This window comes from Macaca thibetana, chromosome 15 (assembly GCF_024542745.1).
Source record: "Macaca thibetana thibetana isolate TM-01 chromosome 15, ASM2454274v1, whole genome shotgun sequence".
In the NCBI taxonomy this organism is placed as follows: domain Eukaryota; kingdom Metazoa; phylum Chordata; class Mammalia; order Primates; family Cercopithecidae; genus Macaca; species Macaca thibetana.
Window position 1 is genome coordinate 20,574,098 of NC_065592.1, and position 26,521 is coordinate 20,600,618.

The following is a 26,521-nucleotide window of genomic DNA, read 5'->3' on the forward strand; positions in this document are numbered from 1 at the left end:
GACACTTTCATTTCCTGAATCACACTTCTTTGGGACTAGTGTATAATGGAATCACAGAGCTGGAAGGACCCCAAAGAACATTTACTCCACCCTGTTCACTTTGCAGATGAGGACATCGAACATTAGGAAGGTAAAGTACCAGGTCATGCAGCTGGTTTGTGGCCTTACGAGGAGCCACAATGTACTTCTTACGTTTATATTGGATGCTCTTCCTATTGTCGCTGCTCTGTCCAATCCTTTCATCCTTTGGGCAGCTCCAGGTCGCATTATGAGTTGGATAACTGTAACTCACAAACCCACTCAAGGTGGTTAACCTTCTCCATTTTTCCTCTATCTCCCAGGACAATTCAGCAGTGGCTTGCAAGGGTCCAGTCGCTCCTCTACTGTAATGAGAATGGGTTTTGGGGAACCTTCCTGGAGAGCCAGCGGAGCTGCGTGTGCCACGGCAGCACCACGCTGTGCCAGCGCCCCATCCCCTGCGTGATAGGCGGGAACAACAGCTGTGCCATGTGCAGCCTGGCCAACATCTCCCTCTGTGGCTCCTGCAACAAGGGCTACAAGCTGTACCGAGGCCGCTGCGAACCACAGAACGTGGACTCGGAGCGGAGCGAGCAGTTCATCAGCTTTGAGACCGACCTGGACTTCCAGGACCTGGAGCTGAAGTACCTGCTGCAGAAGATGGACTCGCGCCTCTACGTCCACACCACCTTCATCAGCAACGAGATCCGCCTCGACACCTTCTTTGACCCTCGGTGGCGCAAGCGCATGTCCCTCACTCTCAAGAGCAACAAGAACCGCATGGACTTCATCCACATGGTGATCGGCATGTCCATGCGCATCTGCCAGATGCGCAACAGCAGCCTGGACCCCATGTTCTTTGTCTATGTCAACCCTTTTAGCGGGAGCCATTCGGAGGGCTGGAACATGCCCTTCGGGGAATTTGGCTACCCACGCTGGGAGAAGATCCGTCTCCAAAACAGCCAGTGCTACAACTGGACTCTTTTGCTGGGCAATCGGTGGAAAACATTTTTCGAGACGGTCCACATCTACCTACGTAGTCGGACTCGGCTACCTACCCTACTGCGAAATGAGACTGGCCAGGGCCCCGTGGACCTGTCCGATCCCTCCAAGAGGCAGTTCTACATCAAGATCTCGGATGTGCAGGTGTTCGGGTATAGCCTGAGGTTCAACGCCGACCTCCTGCGCAGCGCAGTGCAGCAGGTCAACCAGTCCTACACACAGGGCGGCCAGTTCTATTCCTCTTCGTCAGTGATGCTCCTCTTGTTGGATATTCGGGACCGAATTAATCGCCTGGCCCCTCCTGTGGCCCCGGGGAAACCCCAGCTGGACTTGTTCTCCTGTATGCTGAAACACCGCCTGAAACTGACCAACAGCGAGATCATCAGGGTGAACCACGCCTTGGACCTGTACAACACGGAGATCCTCAAACAGTCGGACCAGATGACAGCCAAACTCTGCTAACCCGGGACTCCTTGCCATCGACTTTCCCTGTTGTTGTGCACACACAACAGAAAAAATGAAGCAAAACAAAACAAAAAAACCCACAAAAATTTGTAAAATGTAATTAATATTCAAAGAAAAGGAGGAAAATCTTCATTTGTTGGAAATGAAAACGTTGTAGCAACTGTATAAAACCGTTGGGCATGTTTGTTATTTCTATACTCTGTCATGAAGAAGGGTCTCAGCCTTTTGTGGAGCATTGAGGGAGTTGCTTCTTAGGCCTCAGGTGCTGTATTGAGGGGGGAGAAGGGAGAAAGCATATGTAATGAATTGTAAAGATCTCTGCTGTGCAGGTGCTAAGATTAAACACTAAAAAGAAAGATATATGTAATGTACAACTGACACTGCCATTTTTCCTTTTTGGAGGAAATGGACATAGATAAAGAAGATATTTCTTCGGTTAAGATTTCTTCCCTCTTTATGCTTAATTCCGTGTGTGTGTGTGTGTGTGTGTGTGTGTGTGTGTGTGTGTGTTTCTCTTCTTTTTGACTCTTTCTCACACAGTGGTGGGGATACAGTGACAATGCTATCTTACCCATAGGGCATCTTTCATTCTGAATACACTAAAACTAATGGAAGCTGGCCAGTAGGTGGGATTAGGAGGGGGTACATTCACATAATCACAGGACAATAAGTAGTTTTGGGTATCAGCTCATCAAACTCCTTAGTTTGAGAAATAGGCTCAGAGAGGAATGACATGCCCATCATTACACCCAGAGTTACTGCCTGAATGAGGGCTTGAACCTCACTTTCTGACTACCTTGGCAATGCACCTTCTTCCAAATTACACTGGCTGCTTTTGTATTTTCTCCTTCAACATAGTTGCCAAGGGATGAAGTGTTTTTTTTTCAGTCTGAGGTTGTTTAGAGAGAGAGAGAGAGAGTGTGTGTGTGTGTGTGTGTGTGTGTGTGTGTGTGTTTGAAGAAATTTCTCCCCTCCTGCTTTCTAAAAAAAAAAAAAAAAAAAAATTGTTAGGTTTCCCAGAAATTCTTTCTATATTAAAGGTAAAGTTTTAGTTAAAATAAAATCAGTGACCAAAAAATAGGGTAAGTTTTAGTATTGCGTTGGTTTGCCAGACAGACTTCCCTAAGAAATATATATATATATATATATCTGTCTTCTTTGATAACACACATGCACATCTACCACCTACACCTACTCCCCTTCCCCACACACAGAAATATAAACACTGCCACTTCCTTGGCATCTGTGAAATGGTGAGAGGCCTTATGAGGGTTAAATCAGGATGATAGACTAAGAAAGACAGCTTTAACTTGGGGGTTAAATCAGTTTGAAAGACTAACAAAGACAGCTCATTTGAAAGCAGTTCTGTAAAGGATTTGATCAGACATCACTTCTTAGTCTCCAGAAACTCTGAGTTCATCTTTTTGTTAAGGTGGTACTTGCAAGAGGTGCTTCCTGAGCACCTGGATTCTCATTTCTGCATTGGCAGAGAAATGCAGAATCACAAAATTTCAAGGTTGGAAGAGAAAATAGAACTACTGTGATCTAAACTTCTTCCAGTGCAAATCTCTTCATCATTGGGAAATCACCACTATTCACTGACTAGATCATACCAGGGACAGGGAGCTAGCTAATTAGCTGTGTCTTCCATTTTCTTTGAATTATTAACATTATTTCATGGAAGAAGAGTAATAGCTCCCATTCCAGCTTGTGTTATAAACCAGATCTAATTGGAATATCCTTCCATACTTTGACCAGCTTTGCATACTTTCACCTACTGGCTCTAGTTCTGCAATGTGCATTTCCTTCTTATGGTAATGTCCTCCTAGATAAAATACAAAGACCTATCTCAGAGGTTATTGAAGTCTGTGTTAGCAGGACACAAAGGGAAGACCATCCCTAGTGTAGCTTATTTTAAGATGAAAGAATGGGAGGGTTTCAATGCATAGAGGCAAAGAATTATCTACTTTGTCTAAGTGTGTCTGGGAAGAAGATTTTTTTTTTTTAAAGAATAGTAAATTCCAACTTTAATATTTCAATTTTTAGTATTAATTAGCATATGTTCTATACCAGCTTTTACAGTGTGGCATGCACCTTACACTGACATAGGTATTTAGACCTCAGATTTTGAGAAGGTTCAGTGCTCGTTTAGGTTGAAAATCCTTTATGCCAGAGGTCACATCACAGCTTATCCATCAAGCATGAAATTTGGAAGAAGGCCAGTCAATGAGGAAACATTTCCTAAACACCTAACAGGTGAATGGGACATGTCAGAAATACATAGATTTGAAAGGAAATCATTCATGTTTTTGTGCCAGTCATGCACTAATGAAAAAGACAGACACATAAACCAATTTAAAAAACAATAGTAATTATAGTTTACCATGATCAGTGCTTTCATGCAGGCAGGCACACAGAGGGGAACACTGAAGGAGGTATTAACTCTTTGTGGGGTTGGAAAAGCCTTTCGATAAAGGACTTCCTCATTCTAAGTGTTGAAAAATGATCAGGAGTTGGGCAAGTAGAAAAGAATAGAGTGACCAAAGGAACAGTGGATGCAAAAACAATTATAAAGTATAAATATGCATTGCATATTATATATATATATAAAGTATAAATATGCATTGCATATTTAAGGGTCAGTTCCAATAGTGATTTTAACAGGTGTTACTTGAAATAGTAAACCTACCAAAGAGAGTGAGGATTTTGACTCTATATGAGAAGTGGAAACAATTATCCATAATCTTTACCATTTAAAGAATGAATTTAAGACTGATTGTTCCTCAGTTCCCTCCCTTTCTTTTCTCTTTCATCTATACCTTCCAGGCACTTCCAAAGACTCCTAATGTAAAAATCCCTTGTATTTACACTGCACTTTGCAGATTGCTAAGCAATCTTCATATGCAGTGTGCTACTTAATCCTTATCGCAATTCAATTAGGACCTTCAATCTGAGTTCTTTTCTAGACTTCACCCACTGCAGGTGTGGGAAAAATTATTCCCTTCACCTTGAAAATATTAACTCAGTCACTTCATCTTACAGAAGGAATACAGCATTGTCTAATGACTAGAAAGGTCAGGGAAATAGAACAATTTTCAAGGAGCGAGAAGGATTCAGACATCAAGATATTTATTCTATGGTGACAAAAAAAATAATTTGCTATGAAAGGACAAAAAGTTGTGTGGATTTCCAAATGTTTCCTGCTTGGGTCTGGCTGGCCCTTTGAGCTAATAAGGTTCCCCTCTAGCTGGAAGAGAAGCCTGAAGCCTCCAAGTGATATTTTAATTCAATTAGTGTCTTACCAATTTGATGCAGCAACCAAGGACCTATGGTGTCTGATTAATATGCTGATGCTAAGACACAAGAGTGAACAGAATGCCCATTTGGATAAGGCCTGGCAGCAAAGCATGGCATTGCTATGGAAACCACAGAAGGACATTAATTAGCTATCAAATAAAATCATTGGAAAATTCTGGACCCTGGCACATCTGCCCCCTTCAAAGAGAAGGGCAAGAAGAGGTCACACTAACAGCAAAGCTCCCTTAAGTGATTAAAATCAGAGTTACACAGAGACCACATGTTGCAAAGAGGAAGAAAGGTGGGGGAGCAAAACAGATGAACACAATAGGAATGAGTCTTAGGGATTATTCAAGTCCAAGAAAATAATTTGGAATGTGGAGTATCTTGTTGGGTTGTCTGTACTGATAAAATGATCCAAATGACAAATATGTTATCCTATACTCTGTTCTGTACAAAGAAAATGATAATAATGATATGGATCCATCCACTAGATGGTGATAAATGATCCGGGGTAGAGACCATAGAGTCCAAGACTGAGGAGTGATTAACTCCTAAGATACTAGATGCAGATCCTGTAACTTTTAAGTTAATAGAGAAAAAAAATTGAAAAGAAGGCAAAAAAAGACAACAAAAGAATCATTAAAATAGCTCGACACATACAAACAGGTATAATAACAAAATTTACTATACAGATAATCACAATAAATATAATTGGATAAAACTGGTCAGTAAAAAACCAGAGACTACGAGTTATAAATTTAAAAGTAGATAAAGGTTGAAAATAAAAGAATTGACAAAAACGTGTTAGACACATATTGACTAAAAGAAAGCTAATGTAGCACTATTCATGGTAGTCAAGATAGATTTTTAGGAAAACTACTTTATTAGAGTTACAGAGGATTAATTTACCAGGACAAATGGAGAGAAGACTGGACAGGTGGAATTACAGACTTTTAGGGCTAAAGAAGACGTTACAGATCTTTAAAACTCCAACTTTTTAAATTATATAATTTATACAAAGAATTTATATAAAGAGATATTTATACCAAAAGTTATTCTTCAAGTTTGAACACTGACCATGAGTTTAGTCCTCTTTTTACTGTCTAGAAGTAAAAGGTTTTCTAGTCTAATCTTCTAGTTAGTATAAGAATTAAGGATCAACTCCATGATATTTATACTAATGGGTTACCAAACACTCTTTCTCTCTTCATATCTATATAAATATATACACACATATATATGCTGCCAGACCATATATATATATATATATATATGAACATATAATTTCTTGTTACTAAAATTTTATACATAGACATTTTTCCAACTGAGAATCAACTAAATCTTTGGATGTTCATAATAATCTTAGGCTGAGTGGAGGTCAGTCTCTTCTTTAGAACTGCATATCAGTGACTCCAGCCTTAGCAACTCTGAAAACATAAAAGGAGGAGGCTGCCTGAGTAAACTCTTGTCAATATTCCTTCTCTCTCTAAATTGTTATCAGGACCTGCAGTTACACATGTGATGCCATTCCTTACTTTTCAGTATTGGATCTAATTGTCAGCATTTGCAGTCAAGTCACATAGTATATTCTCTCACTACTTTCTCTTGGAACCCTCCCCTCTCAGCAAACTCACAAATTGACATGGATGCAAGGAATGCAATGGGATATATTTGAACCTATGAATGGGAAATAACATCATGTTTATTAAATAAACTTGTCACCTAGTCAATTTGGGGGAAATTACAAATCTCTTTAATTTTAATTAATTTGAGGAAAGTTACAGATTTCTTTGAGATATCTGAAAGCTCTAGGCTCCTTCCCAATAAAAATGTACCTTCACATACACTTTTGAATAATATTTCACAGATCCCTTAACAACTTTTCTTGCACATTCTGGAATGCTACCAGTCTTGGGTGAGTACCTCTGATCTAGTCTAAACCATGAGTTTAGTTCCCTTTTCAGTATTTCATGCATAGTTTGAACTAGGATCACTTACTAAGTTAATATAGATTGCGTAGCACCCTCCTGCCCGTCAGAGAAGGCAGTCTTTATATAAAGATAAACATCTTCATAGGAATGGTAGTTATGGTCACTTTAACAAAACCCTGAAATATATCATAGAAGCACATTTATTAAGTAGATATATTATTTGTAAGTATTAACTGAAAGGAAGAGGCTTCTAAACTGGCAAGTAAAGAGTTAGGCTAAAGGATGAAGAGGAACGCCTTGATATATATGGTATAATCAGTAGACAGAATCCAGATCACTGAACCTGGGATAATGGTGGGCATGAGGCTTGAAGGAGACATTGTGAAATCAGTAAAAGAAGAATATCTGCCAAGTAGCTTGGAATAAACAAATGAGTTTCATGAATCACAAGTCGAGTTGCTCTCTGATCGAATATTTGACCTCCACTCCCAACATCCCTTGCTTGGTAGGTGTCCTCTGAAACTGTATTGATTCTACTCAAGAGCCAATCTCTCCCTAAGAGTGGTCAATGAGCCTTTTCCACAGTTCAGGCTTCATAGTCTTCATGAAACTTCTAAATGGAGATATTTATCCCAGGTCAGGAAGAAAATGGCCTGGATAAAAATTTTAAACAAAAGTTGCAGAGCTGATGATGGGGAGAAAGAAGGGAAGCCCACACTGAAAGTCTGAATTTTGTGCTGATGTCACCAGAAATGACTGTGCCTTCCTTGTCTAGTGATTCCCACAAGCTTTAACCAGGGAGCAGAGATTGTACTGACTTTGCCACAGGCCTGAATACATAAGGAGATTGTAATGCTGTTATAAATTAGGGATGATTATAAACACTGCCAAGGGTTTGTTAATTATATGGTGTTAATTGTGTAACACATAATTATAAATTAATAATAATGTCACCTCACATTTTGTGAGTGCACAAAAGTATTCTGAGCTTAGAGACTAGACCCAGGTTTTGGGTTTTTCCTGAATTTTCAGGCACCTACGGAACCAGAATTAGAATTCAAATTTTCTAATTCCAGGTTAGTGATTTCACCATTACGCTCAACCTTATTCCTGACATGAGAAAATAACAGGCAGCATATGGCTGTGGCTAAGAGCACACATTTCAAGACAGGAAACGGGACATAGAACTTGGCCATATACCAGCTGTGTGACTTGACTGAGATATTTAATCTCTTTTGCTTCAAATGTTTCTTCCGTAAAAAGGAGATTCTTTATAGGTCCTGCCTAAGATGGGTGTTATAAGAATTAGGTACTTTTTAAAAACCTAGAACAGTGTCTGTCATGTAAGGAGCCTATCTATTTGTTAAATAAATGACACAAATAAAAATATAATTTTGATAAACAGATAGACAAATTAATCTTAATAATAAACTAAAATCAGTTGAGCTCATGGCACTAGGGAGAGCCAAGCACTATAGTAAGAATTTGATGCAAGTTATTTTATGTCTTAGTCTGTTAGGAGTGCTATGACAAAATACTTAGACTGAGTAATTTATAGGCAATAAAAATGTATTTTTCACAATTCTAGGTGCTGGAAAATCTAAGATTAAGGCATCAGCATATTCAGTGTCTGATGAGGGCCTGTTCCTCATAGATGGCCCCTTCTTGCTTTGTTCTCCTCACATGGTGGAAGGGGCAAGGGAACTTGAGCTTGTTACAAGGTCACTAATCCAATTAACGCGAATGTAGGGTCATGACTTAATCACTTCCCAAAGGCCCCACCTCTTAAAACTATAATACCCTAAAACTTGGGTATTAGGTTCCAAGGCATTACTTTTGGAGGAGAATAACCAACATTCAGATCATAACACCTTATTTAACTTCATGGCAACCCAGTGAGGTGGGTCTAATTAACACTTCAGTTTACACGCGAAGAAACTGAGACTTAGAAAAGTGATGTAATTTGACTATGGCCATGCAGCCAAGTAATCTGACAGGTGGCCATGATGGAATTATGATTTGTCAGTCTCCATAAAGAGGTCTTCTAACTATGCTACATGCGATTTCCTCAATAGATACAAATAAATCCTCTAGAAAGTTATCTACAAGGCTAGCTCAGTCTCTAAAAGCATCTGGCACCACACCTTTAACACAGAACCATGAAATCCCTCCATGAGCCAGAGTCAAGTGTATCTGGATAGTGTTAAATGTACTGACACCTGGAATCACAGAGCTTCTGCCTGTTCTGGAGGGCAGGTTTTCCATCTGGAAGAGTGTGGTCTGACTCAGAGCACTGATGCATTTCTTACTCCTTCTCAAACACCTCAGGGAAGTCTACTGGCTCCAGGTAGGGCTGCCAGCTCTCTCTGGCAAAGCAGTGTTGACTATGCATCACTCTTGTCTGGGAAAGAGTGGTACTAAGGCAGTGAAATGGGCAGACACTGAGCAGTGGCACGGGTAATTGAGATCAGGAGATGAAAACTGTAGTCTGTTCCCCAATACTAAGGCACATAATGAAGGCCCTTGATCTCCACCTGAACCAGTTCCCACATTTCATCATAGTGGGTATAGCAGGAAAACAGTCTGGTCCAAGCCCCCTGAAAACCTTTCTGAGGTACATTCAATGTAGACCGACACAGCTTGAGGAGATTTTTAGAATGAATGAGGAGGGAGAATGACTTCTGTAGACAGGAAGTGGGGCCCTGTGAATGCATCATTGTCCTTGTTTAGCATCCTCTGTCATTCTACTTTATCATATTATTTGTGTCTCTCTGATCCCAAAATTCCCAGAATTTTTATCCTTGACCATAACATGTGAACCAATTTCCCGTCTCTTGCAGTGGCACTGAAATTTTTAATGGGCGGAATGAAGACACTGTATCATAATGAGAAAGTTTAAGTGTTTATGAAAGCGTTACTTCTACAAGTGATGTCTCCCGAAAAGGGAAATATAAATACCATCTTCTGCCCTTCTAGGTTCAGTCAGGTCTTAGGATTCAGCACAAATTGATAGAAGAGGAAAAGAAGGCATATAATTTTTACTGAGCTTCTGTGATGTCCCAGGTATTTAAAATGTATATTATTTAATTCTTACAAATCTCTAAGACAGAGTTGTTATTATTTCCATCATACAGATGAGGAAACCAAGGCACCAGAAAGGGCTGGTAACTTCAGTTTTGCAATTACTGATTTAGCACAAGTGGTAAGACATGAGGATGATATGGAGTGGTTAGCAGCAGGGGGCCAAAGGCCTGAAGGGGTTTACTTCTTGGTTCTGGTCTTCACAAACTGTGTGGCCGTGGAAAGTTACTAAATCTCTGTAACCTCAGTCTCTTCATCTGTCGTGTAGGTAGAATAACTCCTACTTCATCTTGTTGGCATGAGGACACATCTTTTGCCAGGGAGTCATCGCTTACATGAGTTAGTGCAGTTAAGGCCCTGTCTATAACTTCCTGGCACCTAGTAAGCATTCAACTGAAGTTAGCTTTCATTATTCCCTTGAGCCAGGCATGGCTCAAGACCAAGACTTGGAATCAGTCTCTTGAAGTTCCTTGGCTTTCCCTATTGTATATGTGTCTCCTCTGAAATCCTCTCCAGCATAGGAACTAAGTGGAAGAGTTAGAGATAAATCTCTGCCTTGCAGAAGTTCACAAGTGACCAATGGCAAAAAATGTACTTTAAACTCAAAATGGCAGCAGGGTACCATCAGAGGAGACATCATTTTTAAATAATAAAAATTGAATCTGGGACGAGCGCAGTGGCTCACGCCTGTAATCCCAGTACCTTGGGAGGCAAAGGCAGGTAGATTACCTAATGCCAACCAGTGAAACTCTGTCTCTACTAAAAATACAAACATTAGCCTAGCATGGTGGCACATGCCTGTAATCCCAGCTACTCAGAAGGCTGAGGCAGAAGAATTGCTTGAGCCCAGGAGACGGGGGTTATAGTGAGCTGAGATCATGCCACTGCTCTCCAGGCTGGCCGACAGAGTGAGACTCAAAAAAAAAAAAGAAAGGGAATCTGGAAACAAGAGAATGAAAGACTAAATTTGTAAGGGAAGGAGCTCCCAGTGACTGTTCCCAGTGTCCTCTCCCCTGACAAAGCTTCCTATAGTTTCACCCCATTTCAAGGCAATCAGGGATGTTGCTTGGCAACCCCACCAGGAACAGTAGAGTGAGTTCTGTCCTAGTAGCATTAAGGGTTGCTACTGCAGTCCTGAAAAGGCCCAAACTTTCCTTTAAAACCCCTCCTCCAACACAAGGGACACCAGCAAATTGGAGGCACCTGGGAAGAGAGTCCTCTGAGGGGTAAGGTTGAAAAGAAGGCAGGTAAAGGGGAAAATAATCCATCTAAATTAGTGGAAAAATGTAGAGAAAATATTATTTTTATTTTCTTCAAGCACTGCAAAAACTTGGTGGGTTAAGAGAGATTTGCCGAGCCACGAACTTGGTGAGTCAGCATCATTGAATTTTGATGTGTCAATTGAGGCCAGCAGGACATGCCCAGTGTATTAGTCCATTTTCACACTGCTGATGAAGACATACCCGAGACTGGGAAGAAAAAGAGGTTTAATTGGACTTATAATTCCACAGGACTGGGGAGTCCTCAGAATCATGATGGGAGGTGAAAGGCACTTCTTACATGGCAGTGGCAAGAGAAAAATGGGGAGGGAGCAAAAGTGGAAACCCCTGATAAACCCATCAGATCTCGTGAGACTTATTCACTAATCACGAGAATACCACGGGAAAGACCAGCCCCCATGATTCAATTACCTCCCCCGGATCCCTCCCATACATGTGGGAATTTGGGGAGATACAATTCAAGTTGAGATTTGGGTGGGGACACAGCCAAACCATATCATCCAGTTGCCAGCTGAGGGAGGCAATCACTCCCAATAGCTGCAGCCTCTTGGTTACCACCTACAAGTTCAATCTCAAAGTAAGATATGGAGAAAATATTACCCCTAGTTCGTAGAGACTGAAGGTATTAAAGTTCAACTCTATGTCCATTCATTCAACACATTTTTTTTTGAGGTGTGCAGTTCAGATAGGCAGTTGGGCATTAGTTTTTAAACGTGATACATGTTAAGGAGAGGGAAGTTTAAGATGCTAATGGAGTGTATGACATGGACTCTTAACCTAGATTGGACAGGGAGGGGAAGGTTTCAGAAAGCATGAGAGGATCTGATGTTTAATAGGAGTCTTGAATGATAAGTCAAATTGAATGAAAAGAGCAAAGGAAACATTTTTCCATGGGGAGTACAGAGCTTAGGCAGTGGTCCAGTCCAGCTGGAAATGAGAGAAGTGGATGAACTGGGGATGGGGACGCAGAATATTAGTAGCAGAAGATAAGGGTATTATGCAGTCATATGATGAAGTCTTGCAAGTCATATGAGGATTCTGGACTTTATCCTAAGAGCTACTGGCAGCCATTGCAAAATTTCCAGCATGACAGAATATAATCAAATGTACCCAGCATCCAGTCAGCCTTTCTGCTATCCCATCCTACTCTATTCTTGTACCACAGTATTTGGATCCCTGCTCCAGTCTCTTGAACTCCTTGATTTCCTTCTTAGTTTCCCTGTCCCTGAAGTAAGGGAACTTTGCTAGTTTTTTGCCATATCCCCACTCCTTCTTTGATGTATAGAGTCCTGCTCTTGCACATGAGCTTATATCATCCATTTACCTTTCATTTCTTCTGTCTTTGCTTGTTACAAAACTATCAGTTATAGGGTTTATCCCTGTCACCCATTTCCATGCACTATTATGGCTGTCCCTGATGCTGTTTGATTGGATTACCTCTCTGTTACTCACTATTATCTTCATCCTCCCTACACTAGGTAAAACCCACTGAAGTAGTTATCTTCCCACACACTGTAGCAGCTGTGTGTGAACCCACTACTTGCCTGGGAACTGATCCACTCCAAAAGACCTGTCTCATTTTGAGTTCTGTCCAGAACAGTGATGACCCAAAATATTCATCCTAACCATTCATCTTTTTAGAATAGTGGCTAAGCACACTGCTTCTGGAGTCAATTTTCCTTGTGAGTGAATCTTGGCTTGCACTATGACTTACTGGGTGAACTTCGGCAAGTCAGTTCATCTCTCTGAGACTAATTTTATTATTCTTACATGAAGATATTGTTGCCCACCTTTTGGGGTTGTTGTGAAGATTAAAAGAGACTATGAAGAGAAAATATCTGGAATAGCCTTGCACTAGTAGGAACAAAATAAATACTGGTTCCTCTTCACCCTTCGTCTGAAAGCACATTACCTGCACATATTTCTGGTTTTGATCCTTACAATGCCTTTCTAAAATTGGAGGATCAAAGGAGATTCTGCATATAAAGCACAGACATATAGTAAAAACAAAATAAATACAGCTAATATCATTCACTATTATTATTAATGAAGCAGCATACCCCAATTGAGATATTAATTGTGTCTTATTTTCTTGAATATAGGCTCGTGATTAATGAACAAGAGGTAACCCTCCATCATGACAATTCCTTTCTGTGTATTCACATGTACCATGCACATACTGCAGTATTTGTCTTCTAAGATCTCTTTTCCATCTTTGAGAAGGACCAGCAGCCTCTAAAACCTTCCTCTTAGTTTCAGAGGCTGTCCTGAAAAAACAACAACAACAAACCTTCCTTTTAGTTTCAGAGGCTGTTCTGAAAACAACAACAACAACACAACAACAACAACAACAACTCCCTCTGAGAGATTAACAGAATAGCTGAATTGAAAATCTTCATTGCTGCCATTCTTATCCCAGTTTAGAAAAATGGCATCCCAAGCAGCAGTAGATAGTGATGGTTACTATTATGGGCTGAATCGTATACCGCTAAAAGTCATGTGTTTTAAGTCTGAACCCTCAGTACTTCTAAATATGACTATGTTTTGAGATAGGACCTTTAGAGAGATGATTACAGTAAAATGAGGCTTTAGAGTGAGTTCTCATTTAATCTGACTAGTAGCCTTATAGAAAGAGACAATTTGGACCCATAAAGAAACACCAGGGTTGTGAGTCCACAGAGAAAAGGCTTTGTGAGTACATCGCAAGAAGACGGTCATCAACAGACCAAGGAAAGTGGCCTCAGAAGATTCTGAAACTGCTGACACTTTGATTTTAGAACTGCTGGCCTCCCAAACTTTGAGAAAATACATGTATGTTGTTTAAGTAACCCAATGGTATTTTGTTATGGAAGCCCTAGCAAATGAATACAGTGGCACATTAAAAATTAGGCAATCATTGTAGAGGTAGGGAGAGGCCAGGTGGAGAGAGACAAGTGTTTGAATCAAAAGAGAGATGGTTGTTTGGGCAATCCTGGCTCAGATGTCCTGAGAATGGGTGGATAGAGACCTGTACTTTGCTTTCCTACAGAGAACTGGATCAGTGCAACTGCTGCCTTAGGTCAGCTTGGAAAATGGATGCCTGGTGTGTGCCCTTGAGGCCAGTATCTAGGTCCTCTTGTGAAGACTGTAAGACCATTAAGAGGACACTACAAGTGGCCTCAGTGTGACTCTGCATGGAAGCAGCACCCTCAAAGGATGCCTTCACAGCATTTCCAGAGACTGGTTGCAAGGCCGTGGTTTGACCATTAACCAGACCTCTGCCTCATTTTCCTGGGGCCGTATGTGCAGAATTGATGCAATCTCCAAAAGGAGGTTCCAGGGAGCTTCATTAATGAGTGCAATGGTCATCCTGCTAATCAGGTGGGTAGCCATTCAGAACCAGAAATAATATATCTCAAAAAGAAAGACATGTAACATTTCTAGCATCCATGTGTTGTGGAATAAACTAATATCCATCATATATAAACAGAGCAACTATAAAGTCACATTGTGTATTAAGGTAAGAGGAATACTTATTTTGATCTCTGTTGCATTCCTACTGCAAGCACTGTGTCTGGCACCAGTATGTGCTCAGTAAGCATTTGTTGAATGAAAAAAAAAGAAGCATTCATATGTTATTTCCTTCATTTCAGAGATGCACGAACAGAGGCCCAAGCAGTAAAGAGACCTCACCAAGGTCATGCTGTGAGTCAATTGCAGAGACAAGGCAAGATTGAAAACATTTGACTCCAATTCCAATGCTCTGCTGAAAGCCCCTGTAGATATTTAACATCTTTTCTGCCTGGGCCAGAATGCGCAGAATTATCTAGTGTGACAAATCCTCTTTTCCTCTGTCCCTGTGCAAAGGGAATTGCCATCTTCTGTGATCATCAAGCTGGCAACATCAATCTGGAAGTTTGTTAATGACACTGACCTAAATCTGTCACGTTGCAAGAAACTCTTCACAGCAGCTGGGATTTGCTCCCATATAACAGCTTTATGGTATGTGGAACTCTCTAATAAGCTGATTAAAAAATAAAATGTTTGAAACCTTAATATGTACTTTTCAGACATCTGATAATAAGGGAAGTGAGTGGAAACCTCACGCTGAGTGTAAAAAAAGCAGGGATCCTGTTGTATGAGAAGATGCACATCCTTGGGTTGAGGCACATTTCTCACAGTTATCAGAGAAAAGATCTGGCATGACCATATCCTTGTTTAAACCTTTCTTGGTGGTTTGTTTTATTGCCAGTTCAGCACATGTGGGATAAAGTCATAGGTAAGCAGTGGACCTTCTTAGGATGAATTGACTTCTGACTGTGGCTATGAAATTGGAACATTTTATCAATTATGTGCCTGACACTGAGCTGTACATCTATCTCTCTAATTCTCTAAAAGACTCTGAAGGCAAGATAGACATGGCCACCCTCATTTTACCGAATAGGAAACCGATTCTCAACAAGTGTCTTTGGTCTTGAAACTTTGGAGTAGCAGGATTCACACAAGCTCTGTCTGACACCCACACTCATATTATTAAGCCATTTTTTCCTCCTTTCAAATCAAGCAAATATGAGCACCTACTATGTGCTTGGTACTGCAGTTAAATGGCTTGCTACCTCAAAGCAAAGGAAAATGTACTAGAAATCTTCCTCAATTCAGAAAGTTTTTACAGTGTGCTTGAGTGTAGCAAACTTCTGGTTGAAATGTAGACATCATTATTATCAGTACTTTTCTATTATAGTAGGAAACCTAATCTCATAGATGAGTATTTTATAATTAAACATTGGGCAGAAAACAAAAGTTAATTTAGCAGACGGGGTTACTTAAACCATGCACATTCCCAAGCAAGATTTGTCTTCAAGGCTGGTCTTTGGCCAACTCCTAGGAGATGAGTTCTGAGCCTTGGTTTATTCTGCTTGACAAGAGTATTTTTGTATTCTTAGGGCCATGGACCATGCTGTACCAGTTTGACCAGATAGCTTCTGCTAATAAGTGTTGTTTATGGGGAAGCCCTGTTTTTGCTCTGGAGACCTGGAATCAAAATAGTTGAGATCAGTTACACAGCTGTTGCATGTCTATGTAACCAGTCCCTGCTAAAAATTCTGGACATCAAGACTCAGGTGAGCTTCCCTGTGACTCAACACTTCACATATATTATCACACATTGTTGCTCGGAGAATTAAAGTGGCCATGTCACTCCACAAGGACTGGACACCTGGAAGCTTGCACAAGCAGTTTCGCTTGTACTTCACCCTATACAACTTTTCCCTTTGCTGATTTTAGTTTGTGTTTTTTTGCTGTAATACTCTTTAACAGTTAATATGAAAACTTCTGTGAGTTCTTCCAGTAAATTGTCAAGCCTCAGGGTAGTCGTGGGCACCCCTATATAACTATCTGCTTCCCCACTCATCATCTTTATTCCTCTTCACATTCCTGAGAGCAACTGAGCTGGCATATCCATTCTGTGAATAAGGATTCCTAGGCTCACTAAGGTAAAGTGCCTCTTTGATGGTGTTTTAGGGGGTCCAAAGTCACTTGCAGTCTAAATCAGCTAACCTTGAGAATGGTTAAACAGTTGCAGATCTATGTTGTGCCTGTCACACTGAAAAAGGAGAGGACTGTGGATGTGGCTTAGGTGCACACCATAAAGGCTCTCTATGACTACACCCCAGAATTATGAGTATACCCGCCCAGTCACAAACGGCCCTGGATGACTATAGTCCTCTGTGAGGAATGAGTTTCACTCCCAAGCTTATAGCATGTTAGGGAGAAGACTGATGCACTACTTTGCAAGGAGACACAGCCTAGAAAGTCACTTGATTTCTCAAACACAACCATCAGAACACTCACTGCATTCTTACGTGAGGAATAAGTGAGGAAGCAGAGATGCATGAAACATGCTTCTGATTAATAGTTGCCCTTCTATGCAGACTCAGTGATAGAGAGGAAAGAAAATTGCTTGGATATTTCAGGAAGTCAGCAGTGCTGCCAGAACTAGAACTCCCAGTGTTCCTGGAGGCCAGGACATGTCCTCCGACAACATTCTACATTGACCTCATGGCAAACACTGTGCGTTTTACTATTGACTTCCAACTCTGAGGGTCTCCATGACATAAGATACTGCCAATGCTTAAAATGCAAAAAAAAAAAAAAAAAAAAAAAAAAAAAGCAATAAATAACCTTCATTGAACTCAATTAGCATCATATAGTTGAGGAAAACAACCCCCCTCCCTACAGACCCAGGACTATTTCTAAAAGACTGTGCCTGAAATATAAGATAAGCATAAATCTTTAGTCTTCTCAAGCTGTTTTGCCTCTATCAGAATGTGGCCAGATATTCAGACTTAGCGCCATCAGCCACTTCTTAGTCCTGTCTCAACTGTCTCCCCTTTAATACACTTAAAAAAAAAAAAAGCTGTTGTGAAACATTGGGGTTCTGTGTCTCAGCTTCATTCATTCATTTGTTCATTTATTGAGCACTCATTAAGCATAAGCTATGTATTAAATGTTGCTCTATGTTTTGGGGCCGCGAGAACAATTAAGTCCTTACCACAAAGGGTTTACCCTCAGTTTCAGGAAGTAGAGCATGCTGATGAAACATAGAAACATGCATCCCCAAACCAAAGACAGACTCATTTGCAGGATACAGTCAAGATATAGATAAGAGAGTGGTAAAGCTCTTATTTGCACTCTAAAAACACCTACTTCAGATCTGTCATTCACATCAGCTCCCCATTTTCTCCCCAACCTCCAATTACCTCTTTTTGCCCGATTCTTCAGTTATTCCCAATACCCACTCATGATTTGACTAAGTGCCCTCAGTACCTATATCCCTCACCCATGTTGGTTTGGACCAGATGCTCTATTGAGCCTAGTGCTCAATCTGTACCAGTTCAATTGCCATTCAGATTTGGGCCTTGCAGCCTGCCTTGGCAACTACTTCTGCAAGACTTTTGCCGGCAGAGCTCAAATTGCACCTCCAGAGAGCTAGAGGTTGTGTTGTACTTTCTATGGTAAGCCTATGACCTGGAATTGCTTATCCAAGCTGAAACACAATCTACTCACCTCCTGGTTTGGGGGCATGATTTAAAGCCTTAATGGTGTCTCATCGATTTTTTAAGGTATGCTCAGAACTGGCACTCTGCTCTTGCATATTTTAATCGTTACTGTTTTATTCTTGCATCCTGAGGTGATTTTATTGGAAGAATACATGCTTGAAGAAGTTGAATTAAATACAGGTAAATCTCATTAATTCAGGCTCCACTAATTCAGGATGTACTCAAACATAACTTTGTGCTATCCAGAATTAAAAAAAGATTTTCTAAATAAATTAATGGTGGAAATAAGACCTCAGGGGGAAGAGAATGTTTCACCTGTTTAAAAGGCAGTGCTTCCAGACACTGTAGGGATTTCACAAAAGCCATCAACATATAAACAATTTCCTTTGTGTTTGTTTATTAAGGCTAAAGATTTATTCATCAAATACAAATTTCCTGTTTGGCAAACCTTTCCTTTAGTTTGTTATTTTGTAGAGTTGGAAAAAAATAAGGCAACACATCTTTTAAAATAGTCACCAAACCTAATCCTCTCCATAATGCTAAATATATTATAGATGTATTGTATCTACACATAAATACATGTGTGTATGGATTAAAAATACAATGAAAACCTCTTAAAATGAAGTGGCATATTTATGGTGAGTAGGAGAAAAGGTGATTTTTATATTCTACTTTATATTTGTAAGTATTTTCTGTAAAGAATTCTTATTTTTATCATCAACATAAACATGTAAAAAAATCACTAATGTTTTTGAATACCTAGCAGGTCTTTCTTCCCTCCAAATAGTAGATATTAAGTAAAGCTGAGTCATATTCAGCATTTATGAATGAAAAGACCTGGTAAGTAGTATGAGAAGCTGTTGCACCACAATTCCAAAATTTATCTCTAGGCCACCCTTGTTGGAAGCAATCAATCAGGCAGTCCATTCAGTTTAGAATAGGAAAGGAGCCTTGACTACCTCTTACTTTGCATCAGCAACCACCTCTTATTATCTTCTCATGGCAGGATTGTGGGAGAAGTCGAGGAGGATGTTGATTCTACCTTTGTATGTGTTCCACAGAAGTTCAGAGGTGTCTTGGTCAAACTGAGGCAGCTCACACCCAGCACAGTAACTATGTGGTTACTGAATACCTTATAAGCCATTAGGAGTGCTAAACACCTCCCATAAAACTTCTCCAAATCCTATTGGTTACCATTACAATGATTACATTACAATGATTGCAGGTGAATTGAATATCTTATTTGTTCCAGGTAATTTTCCATGCACTTTAAAGATACAATTTACTTTTTCACCACAAATAATCACAGACTGATGCTCAGGGATAGGGAAGAAATTGCCCAGGTTTCCACAGCTGGTGCATTACAGAGGTGATACTCAAAGCCAAAGTCAGCCAAAAGAAAGTCCCTACCCTCAACACAACACAGCACTGAGTGCCACAGCCTAATAGCCACACCGCATTCCGGCTGTTGCAAATATCCATCCAGGCAGGGCACTGGGAACTTTAAAGGGCCTTGGTGTTTGCTGGTCACTCTTGAATTTGGATGTTTGATTCTTGAGATAAACATGAGGTTGGATTGACCAGATAACTCTCTTGAGACTGGAACATATTTATAGGCTCAGAAAAAGCACATTATCAAGAAAGAGCACTGGATTAAGGGTCAGACAGTTTGAGTTTTAACCTCTGCTTCTTCCCTTAATTAAATATATGATTTTAGCTTTGTATTTCACCTCTCTAAACCTCAACTTTTTAAATTGATCAGCATATACACCAATGAGGAGACAAAATGAGATAAAGTATTTTATCATGACTTGAAACTTTCTTTTATTAATATAATTTTAATTAATGACATCTTCATCTTCGCAATCAACTGTCCTCAATGATCTAAGCATGCAATTTAGAATTGTCTGAACTAGATAGTGCACATAAGCTTTTGTTTAACATAGACTTCAGTAGGTCTTTCTGGAAGTAAAGTGTCATTTTAAACAAGAACGTGAGTTCAGTCTGCAATCAGGCAGGTGTTAGTAATTTCTATTTTTCTTGCCTGCCCTAGCCTTCTAAAACCCAAATCATGAACTCAGATATTTTATTATTGATAGGATAGATGTCAAATGGCTCGATAAATAACGAGTTAGGAAGGTTGTTCTTGCTGTAATAATCACAAAATCTCAGTGTCATAACATTATAAAATTCTCTCTCTCCATATCATAGTCCAGTGTCAATTGGGTGGCTCATACTGGTGTCTCCTCTGTAAGTAGAAACTTGATGATCCAGGTGTCTTTTTCCTTGCAATGTTTGCCTGTTAACTATGTGTCCTCCAGGGATTATTGCAGAAGAGAGGGAGGGTCTTACTGAAGATTTTGGAAATCAGACCTGAATATGTTGTGTATTTCTTTAGGCCACATTATATTGCCCAGAATGAGTCATATGATTTCAGCCTACTGCAAGCCTTACTGTGTGTCCAGGAAGTGGAGATGGAATCTGTGAATATGTTGGTTTCTTTTCTAGACACGGGGCTGAAACACAGCCACCGTGCATCAGTATGCTGAGAGTCTGTTCTTACTGGCTGGTGTCTTTGCTGTTCCAGTTGTTCAGTATTACGCTGGCTGAAATTGCTTGTTATAGTGATTAAGAGCAGTATTGAAATAGGTTTATGTTTTGTTTCATTTCATTTTATTCCATTCCCTTCCATTTTACTTTATTTTATGAAGAGAGTGTAATTTTATTGCCACAAATTACCATCCCATATGTCTTGTAATTGGAGTCATAGAATATGTAGCCTTTCAGATCGAGGTTTTCACTTAGCAGTATGCATTTAATGTTCATCCATGTTTTCGATAGCTTGATAACTTACTTTTTTAAATTGCTTTGTTGAACTGCTGTACCACAGTTTGTTTATCCATTCACGTACTGAAGGACTTGGTTGCTTCCAGCTCTTGGCATTTATAATACAGCTGCTATACATATTCATGTGCAGATTTTATGTATATATAAAGTTTCAAATCAGTTGGGTAGATACCTAGGGCACAAGTGTTGGATTGCATGGCAAGACAATGTTTGATTTTGTAAGAGACTGCCAAAGTGTGCAAAACGTACCATTTTGCATTCCCAGCAGCAATGAATGAGAGTTCCTGTTGCTCCATGTTCTCACCAGCAATTGGTACTGTCAGCTTTTTAAAAATTTGTCATTCTAGCAGAAGTGTAGTTGTTAGACATCCTTTCAAAGCTTCCAATATTCTGGGACCAATATAAACACAGCCAGACAGTGGCCTAGAAAATTCTCTTGACATTGACATTATTCACTCTGCGTGGGTGACTGGATAGGTTATGATGTAAGGGAAGATACAATTTTCTCCATGCAGACTGGATAAGCAATTGCACAGGGTTAAGCTATATAAAATACTCATTCATTAGAGGGCTGAATGATCAGCTGGTAAAAATCTCTGATTTGACACGTCTCTTGGGCACAGTGACGGTGCCCTTTCCAGTGTTTTTCTCTAAATCCATCTCCTTCACACCTTCTTGGAACATAGGTTTGTTGCTAGAGCATCTCTGTAATCTATTTTCCATGGCAGAATTAGCTGAGAGATAAACAGATTTAAATCATCACTTAAATTATATAGAAAATCCTGACTCTAGGGCTTAAGGGAAACACAGAGACTTGTTCTTAGAGAAACTGAGAAATTGATTTCTAAGGAAAAGAATGCCTCCAGGGAAGAGGACACAGTGATATGATAAGAAAGAATCTTGAGTCCATACCTCAGAAACTAAGCTTCCAGCTATTCAACTTTCTCTTCTCTTTACACAAAGCAAATAGCTAGTGTGAAAGAATAGCCTCCAGTCAAAGATAATTGATAGCATCATAAGATTCAGTATTTTACCTATGTACGATAGATAAGTGCAAAAACATGTGGGAGTACCTATATGAACAAACCTTCACCCCATACTCAGAGGGAAATATATTACTGAAACCAGGCAAGAAAGAATATAAAATGTACAATCAGAAGAATAAGCAAAGCCATAAATTATTTAAAAGTATTCAGAAAAAAATACCTCATTGTCTGGAAAGAAAAAATTTAACTTCAGTAAAGAAAGAAGTCCCTAAAGTATTATAAAAGAAGAAAACAAGATGATAGGGTATAGACATAAAAAGTGAACTAAATTAATTTTTAAAAATTTAGAGGAGAATAATAAAACCATTAGAGAAACTGAATCATCATTAGAAGAAAAAAAAAAGTAGAGTTAAAACTTTACCGAATATCAAAATTTGTGAAGGACAAGTTTAGAAAAATAAGGTAAAGTAACAACAAATTGGAAAACAGTAAAAGTGATCCAAAAAATATAGCTAGGATTATAGAAGAAAACAACCATATAAGTGATTAATGTTTCTGAAAAAGAAAACAAATTGGGTAGAAAACAATATTTATAATGTAACAGAAAAACACTGAATTAAAAAAATACATACACAAAGTGAAAGTGTGTACAAAGTCTTCAAAAATTTGATTTAGCAGAAAACCATACCAAATGTGAGACATAGCTGCATAAGTTATTGTTTCTAAGATAAAAAACGACTCCTAAAGTCATTCAAACACACACACACACACACACACACACACACACACACACACACACACACACACACTCCCCTACAGAGAGGGGAATGAGCAATAGACTAGTTGCTGCTGTTTTTTTGTTTTTTGTTTTTTTTTTCTAGGCAACAGTTAATGCTAGCAGACAGTGAAGCAATGTACACAGGCAAGGTGTACCCTGCTCTAAGGGAAGGGAAGTGTGACCCAAGGACTTCATGCCATGCCAAATTGATGTTCAAGAATAAAGGAAATCAAAAGCCATTTTTATACATGGTAGAGCTCAGAGCAAATGTCACCCATGAGCCTTTCTTGAAAAAAGATGTGGTCATAAAGTCCAGTCAACCAAGAAATGAAGCAAAATAAAATGCATAGAAATGGAGGAACTATGGTAACAAAGTTCTATGTACTGAATTTATTTTAATTTGAACTAACTTTAAAGAAAGTTTGGAATTTTGGTTAATATGCAAAATGTTGAGTATTATAAACCATGAAAATTATACGAAAATGAAACTAACATAAATTAGAAGTGAGAAACAGGGTGGTGAATGGAAGTTTGTGTATGAGTGTGTATTTGTATGTGCACACATGCTAATTTTTAAAAGTTTTCATTGTGGTTGGATAATTTTATAAATATTACTTATATCTGAGACAGCAAAAATTTAAAGATATCATTAATAAAAATGAATATAGCAAATAGGGTTTTACTTTTATTGTTAAAGAAACTTCTAACTTATCAGAAGGAAATCAGAAATAGAAAAAGAAACAACAAAACACATGCCCAAAAGCAAAACATAGAAAATATAATGGCACAAAAATCAGAGATAAACATAAAATAAAATGATGGAAGGAAATCAAAAACCAGACAGGTTCAATTATAATGAGATGAACTCATATATTACTTTTAAAACTCGTCATATTGATTCAGAAAACAATATGGAGTTAGAAGAATTTAAAACAAGTGTCTTCAAACAATTGTAAAATACTAAATAGAGGCATACTATTCTAACAAAAATAAATCAGAAATTAAGTAACAAGCATAAGATAAAATTAAAATCAGAGTTAAAATAATTAAAAGAAGAGCACTTTCAAATGATAAAACAATGGAGGTCTCATTGTCATGAATTTTTATGTTTCTAATATCACAGCATTGATATTTTTAAAAATGTAAGGTGGGCGCGGTGGCTGACGCCTGTAGTCCTAGCACTTTGGGAGGCCAAGGTGGGCAGATTACTTGAGGCCAGGAGTTCCTGACTAGCCTGGCCAACATGGTGAAACCCCATTTCTACTAAAAATACAAAAAAAAAAAAAAAAAAATTAGCTGGGCATGGTGGCAGGTGCCTGTAGTCCCAGTTACTCAGGAGGCTGAGGCAGGAGAATCACTGGAATCTGGGAGGCGGAGGTTACAGTGAGCCAAGATCACATCACTGACTCCAACCTGGGCAACAGAGTGAGACTCTGTCTCAAAAATAAAAATAAAAAATAAAAAATGTCAAAATTAGCACATACAAACAACATTGTTGAGGCTTTCCAATAAAACTCTCAGTTGAAGAAAAATAAATCAAGTAGAAGAAAAAAATTAGATGCGAAGATATTATGTAAATAGCATAACTAATAAGGCACATATTATGAATTTTATACCACAGAATAGCATATTCTTTACAAATGCCCATGAAACATTTACATATCCCAATCTTGTGTTGATTTACTTCAAACTTGAAAACTTCAAAGTTAAAAACAAGAAATTGCATAATTATATTTCTGCTCACAATGAAATCAAAATGAGATTGCGAAGGCAAGATCAGAAACTCCATTTATCCCACACTCCAAATGATTCTTTGAACAAAAAGAAAATTACGACTAAAATTATTGAATATCTAGAAAATAATGATAAAGAAAATACCAAAGATCAGGCTATATGTCATAGAGTTATAATTATGCTTAGAGAATTCATAGTTATTAAAGTATTTGCATATAAAAAAGCATGAAAATAAATTACTCATTCATCTAAAAATTTTAGAAAATGAAAATCAAAGTAAACATAAGGAAGACAAAAGGTGGGAATTAATGAGCAAAAACCAAAATTAATTATTTTGGAAACAGAAACAGTAGAATTAAAAAATACAAAGACCATAGTCAAAGGTTGTAGCTTTGGAAAAAAAGATTCCTTAACTATCTAATTTTCTAAAAAGTGTATGCATGTTTATATGTGTTAAGGGTGGCGTATGTGACTAGGCAATGACAATATCAATGCTAAAACCAGATAAGTGGAACAAAATAGAAAAATACAATATATCACATCTCTCGATATTGTTATAAAACTCTAAAGTCTTAGCAAATAGACTCCATCTTTATATGAATAAATAGGAAAGCACATTATAATCCAGTCATTTTCTTTTTTCTAGGAAGGAAAGAACTATTCAAGATTAAGTATTACATTAATATTATTCAATATCTTAATAAAACAAAGGAAAAAAGACTCAGCATGTGGTTATCTTAATACTTAGTCAAACAAACCCACGATAAAATGTACCTAATTTAATTTGTATATGGTTAATAAAATAATGGAATAGAACCTCTTTTTTTCTTTTCTTTTTTCTTTTTTTTTTTTTTTTTTTTTTGAGACAAAGTATCACTGTCACCCGGCCCAGGCTGGAGTGCAGTGGCACGATCTCGGCTCACTGCAACCTCTGCCTCCCTGGTTTAAGCGATTCTCCTGCCTCAGCCTCCTAAGTAGCTGGGACTGCAGGTGCATGCCACCATACCCAGTTAATTGTTGTATTTTTAGTAGAGACGGGGTTTCACCATGTTGGCCAGGATAGTCTCGATTTCTTGACCTCGTGATCCACCCGCCTCAGCCTCCCAAAGTGCTGGGATTACAGGCGTGAGCCACCGTGCCTGGCCAGAATAGAACTTCTTTAACCCTGTGTAAAACAAAAAGTTGTTAATTTTGAGACGGTAGAGGCATTTATTTTTTTAAGTCAAGAACAATGCAAAGAAAATACTGTGTAGGCTATTAGGAGAGTTCACAGTAGTGTTCTTTGGGTTGTGGACTTTTCAGAGAGACTGATTTTTGCATTATTTTACCATTTAAACCAAACGTTTACCATATGCATGCATTTCTTTATAGTAAAATACCTAAAGGAGGTATTTTGTCTAAAGGAGACAAAATGGCCATACTTTCCATTGAATAAGTAAGAGCTATATGATATTATTTGTAAAGGATATTTTATAGTTTATATCAATTAATTTACAAATAAATAAAATATATTCTATCTTGAATAAAAGGAACTAATAGATGATTGATAAATTGTAACACAGTGGTTAAAAGATTAGTTAGTCCATGGAGGCATGCAGGCTTAGCTGGAGTCATCATCCTGTCACTAAAACATGTGTAATCTCTAGTCTTCTATTCAACAAGCAACTATGCTCTATGCAGTTTGCTTATTTTCTATGAACCTCAATTTCACATTAAGGTGTGTATAATAATAGTAATAATAATAGTAATAATAATAGTGATAATTACATTAATACCTATTTCATAAAACTATTATAAGGATTAAATAAGCAAATGACTGTAAAGCTTTTAGCGCAATTTCTAACACAGTAATTACTTAAAATATATTAGCTATAATCAAAAAGAGTAGAAAAAATATGCCAGCCAGTCACCCTCTCACTTTAGTATTACCTATTATTATATAAGACGGAGAGAGAGAGAGAGAAAGAGGGAGAGAGAGAGAAGGAGGGAGAGAGAGAGATCTATGACAGACACCTATGTAAAATAGACATGCCATTTATCTTATTTATCTTCTAAACAAAGT

General features: G+C 38.5%; 1 protein-coding gene across 1 annotated transcript in view; it reads left to right on the plus strand.

Moving 5' to 3' along the window:
* BRINP1 (BMP/retinoic acid inducible neural specific 1) overlaps positions 1-1,930 on the plus strand; it is a 198,961-nt gene extending 197,031 nt beyond the window's left edge. Inside the window, exon 8 of the mRNA XM_050762046.1 lies at positions 342-1,930. Within this exon, the coding sequence (XP_050618003.1) occupies positions 342-1,482 (1,141 nt within the window). The 3' untranslated portion in view covers positions 1,483-1,930. The remainder of the gene's footprint in view (positions 1-341) is intronic.
* The last annotated feature ends 24,591 nt before the right edge of the window (positions 1,931-26,521 follow it).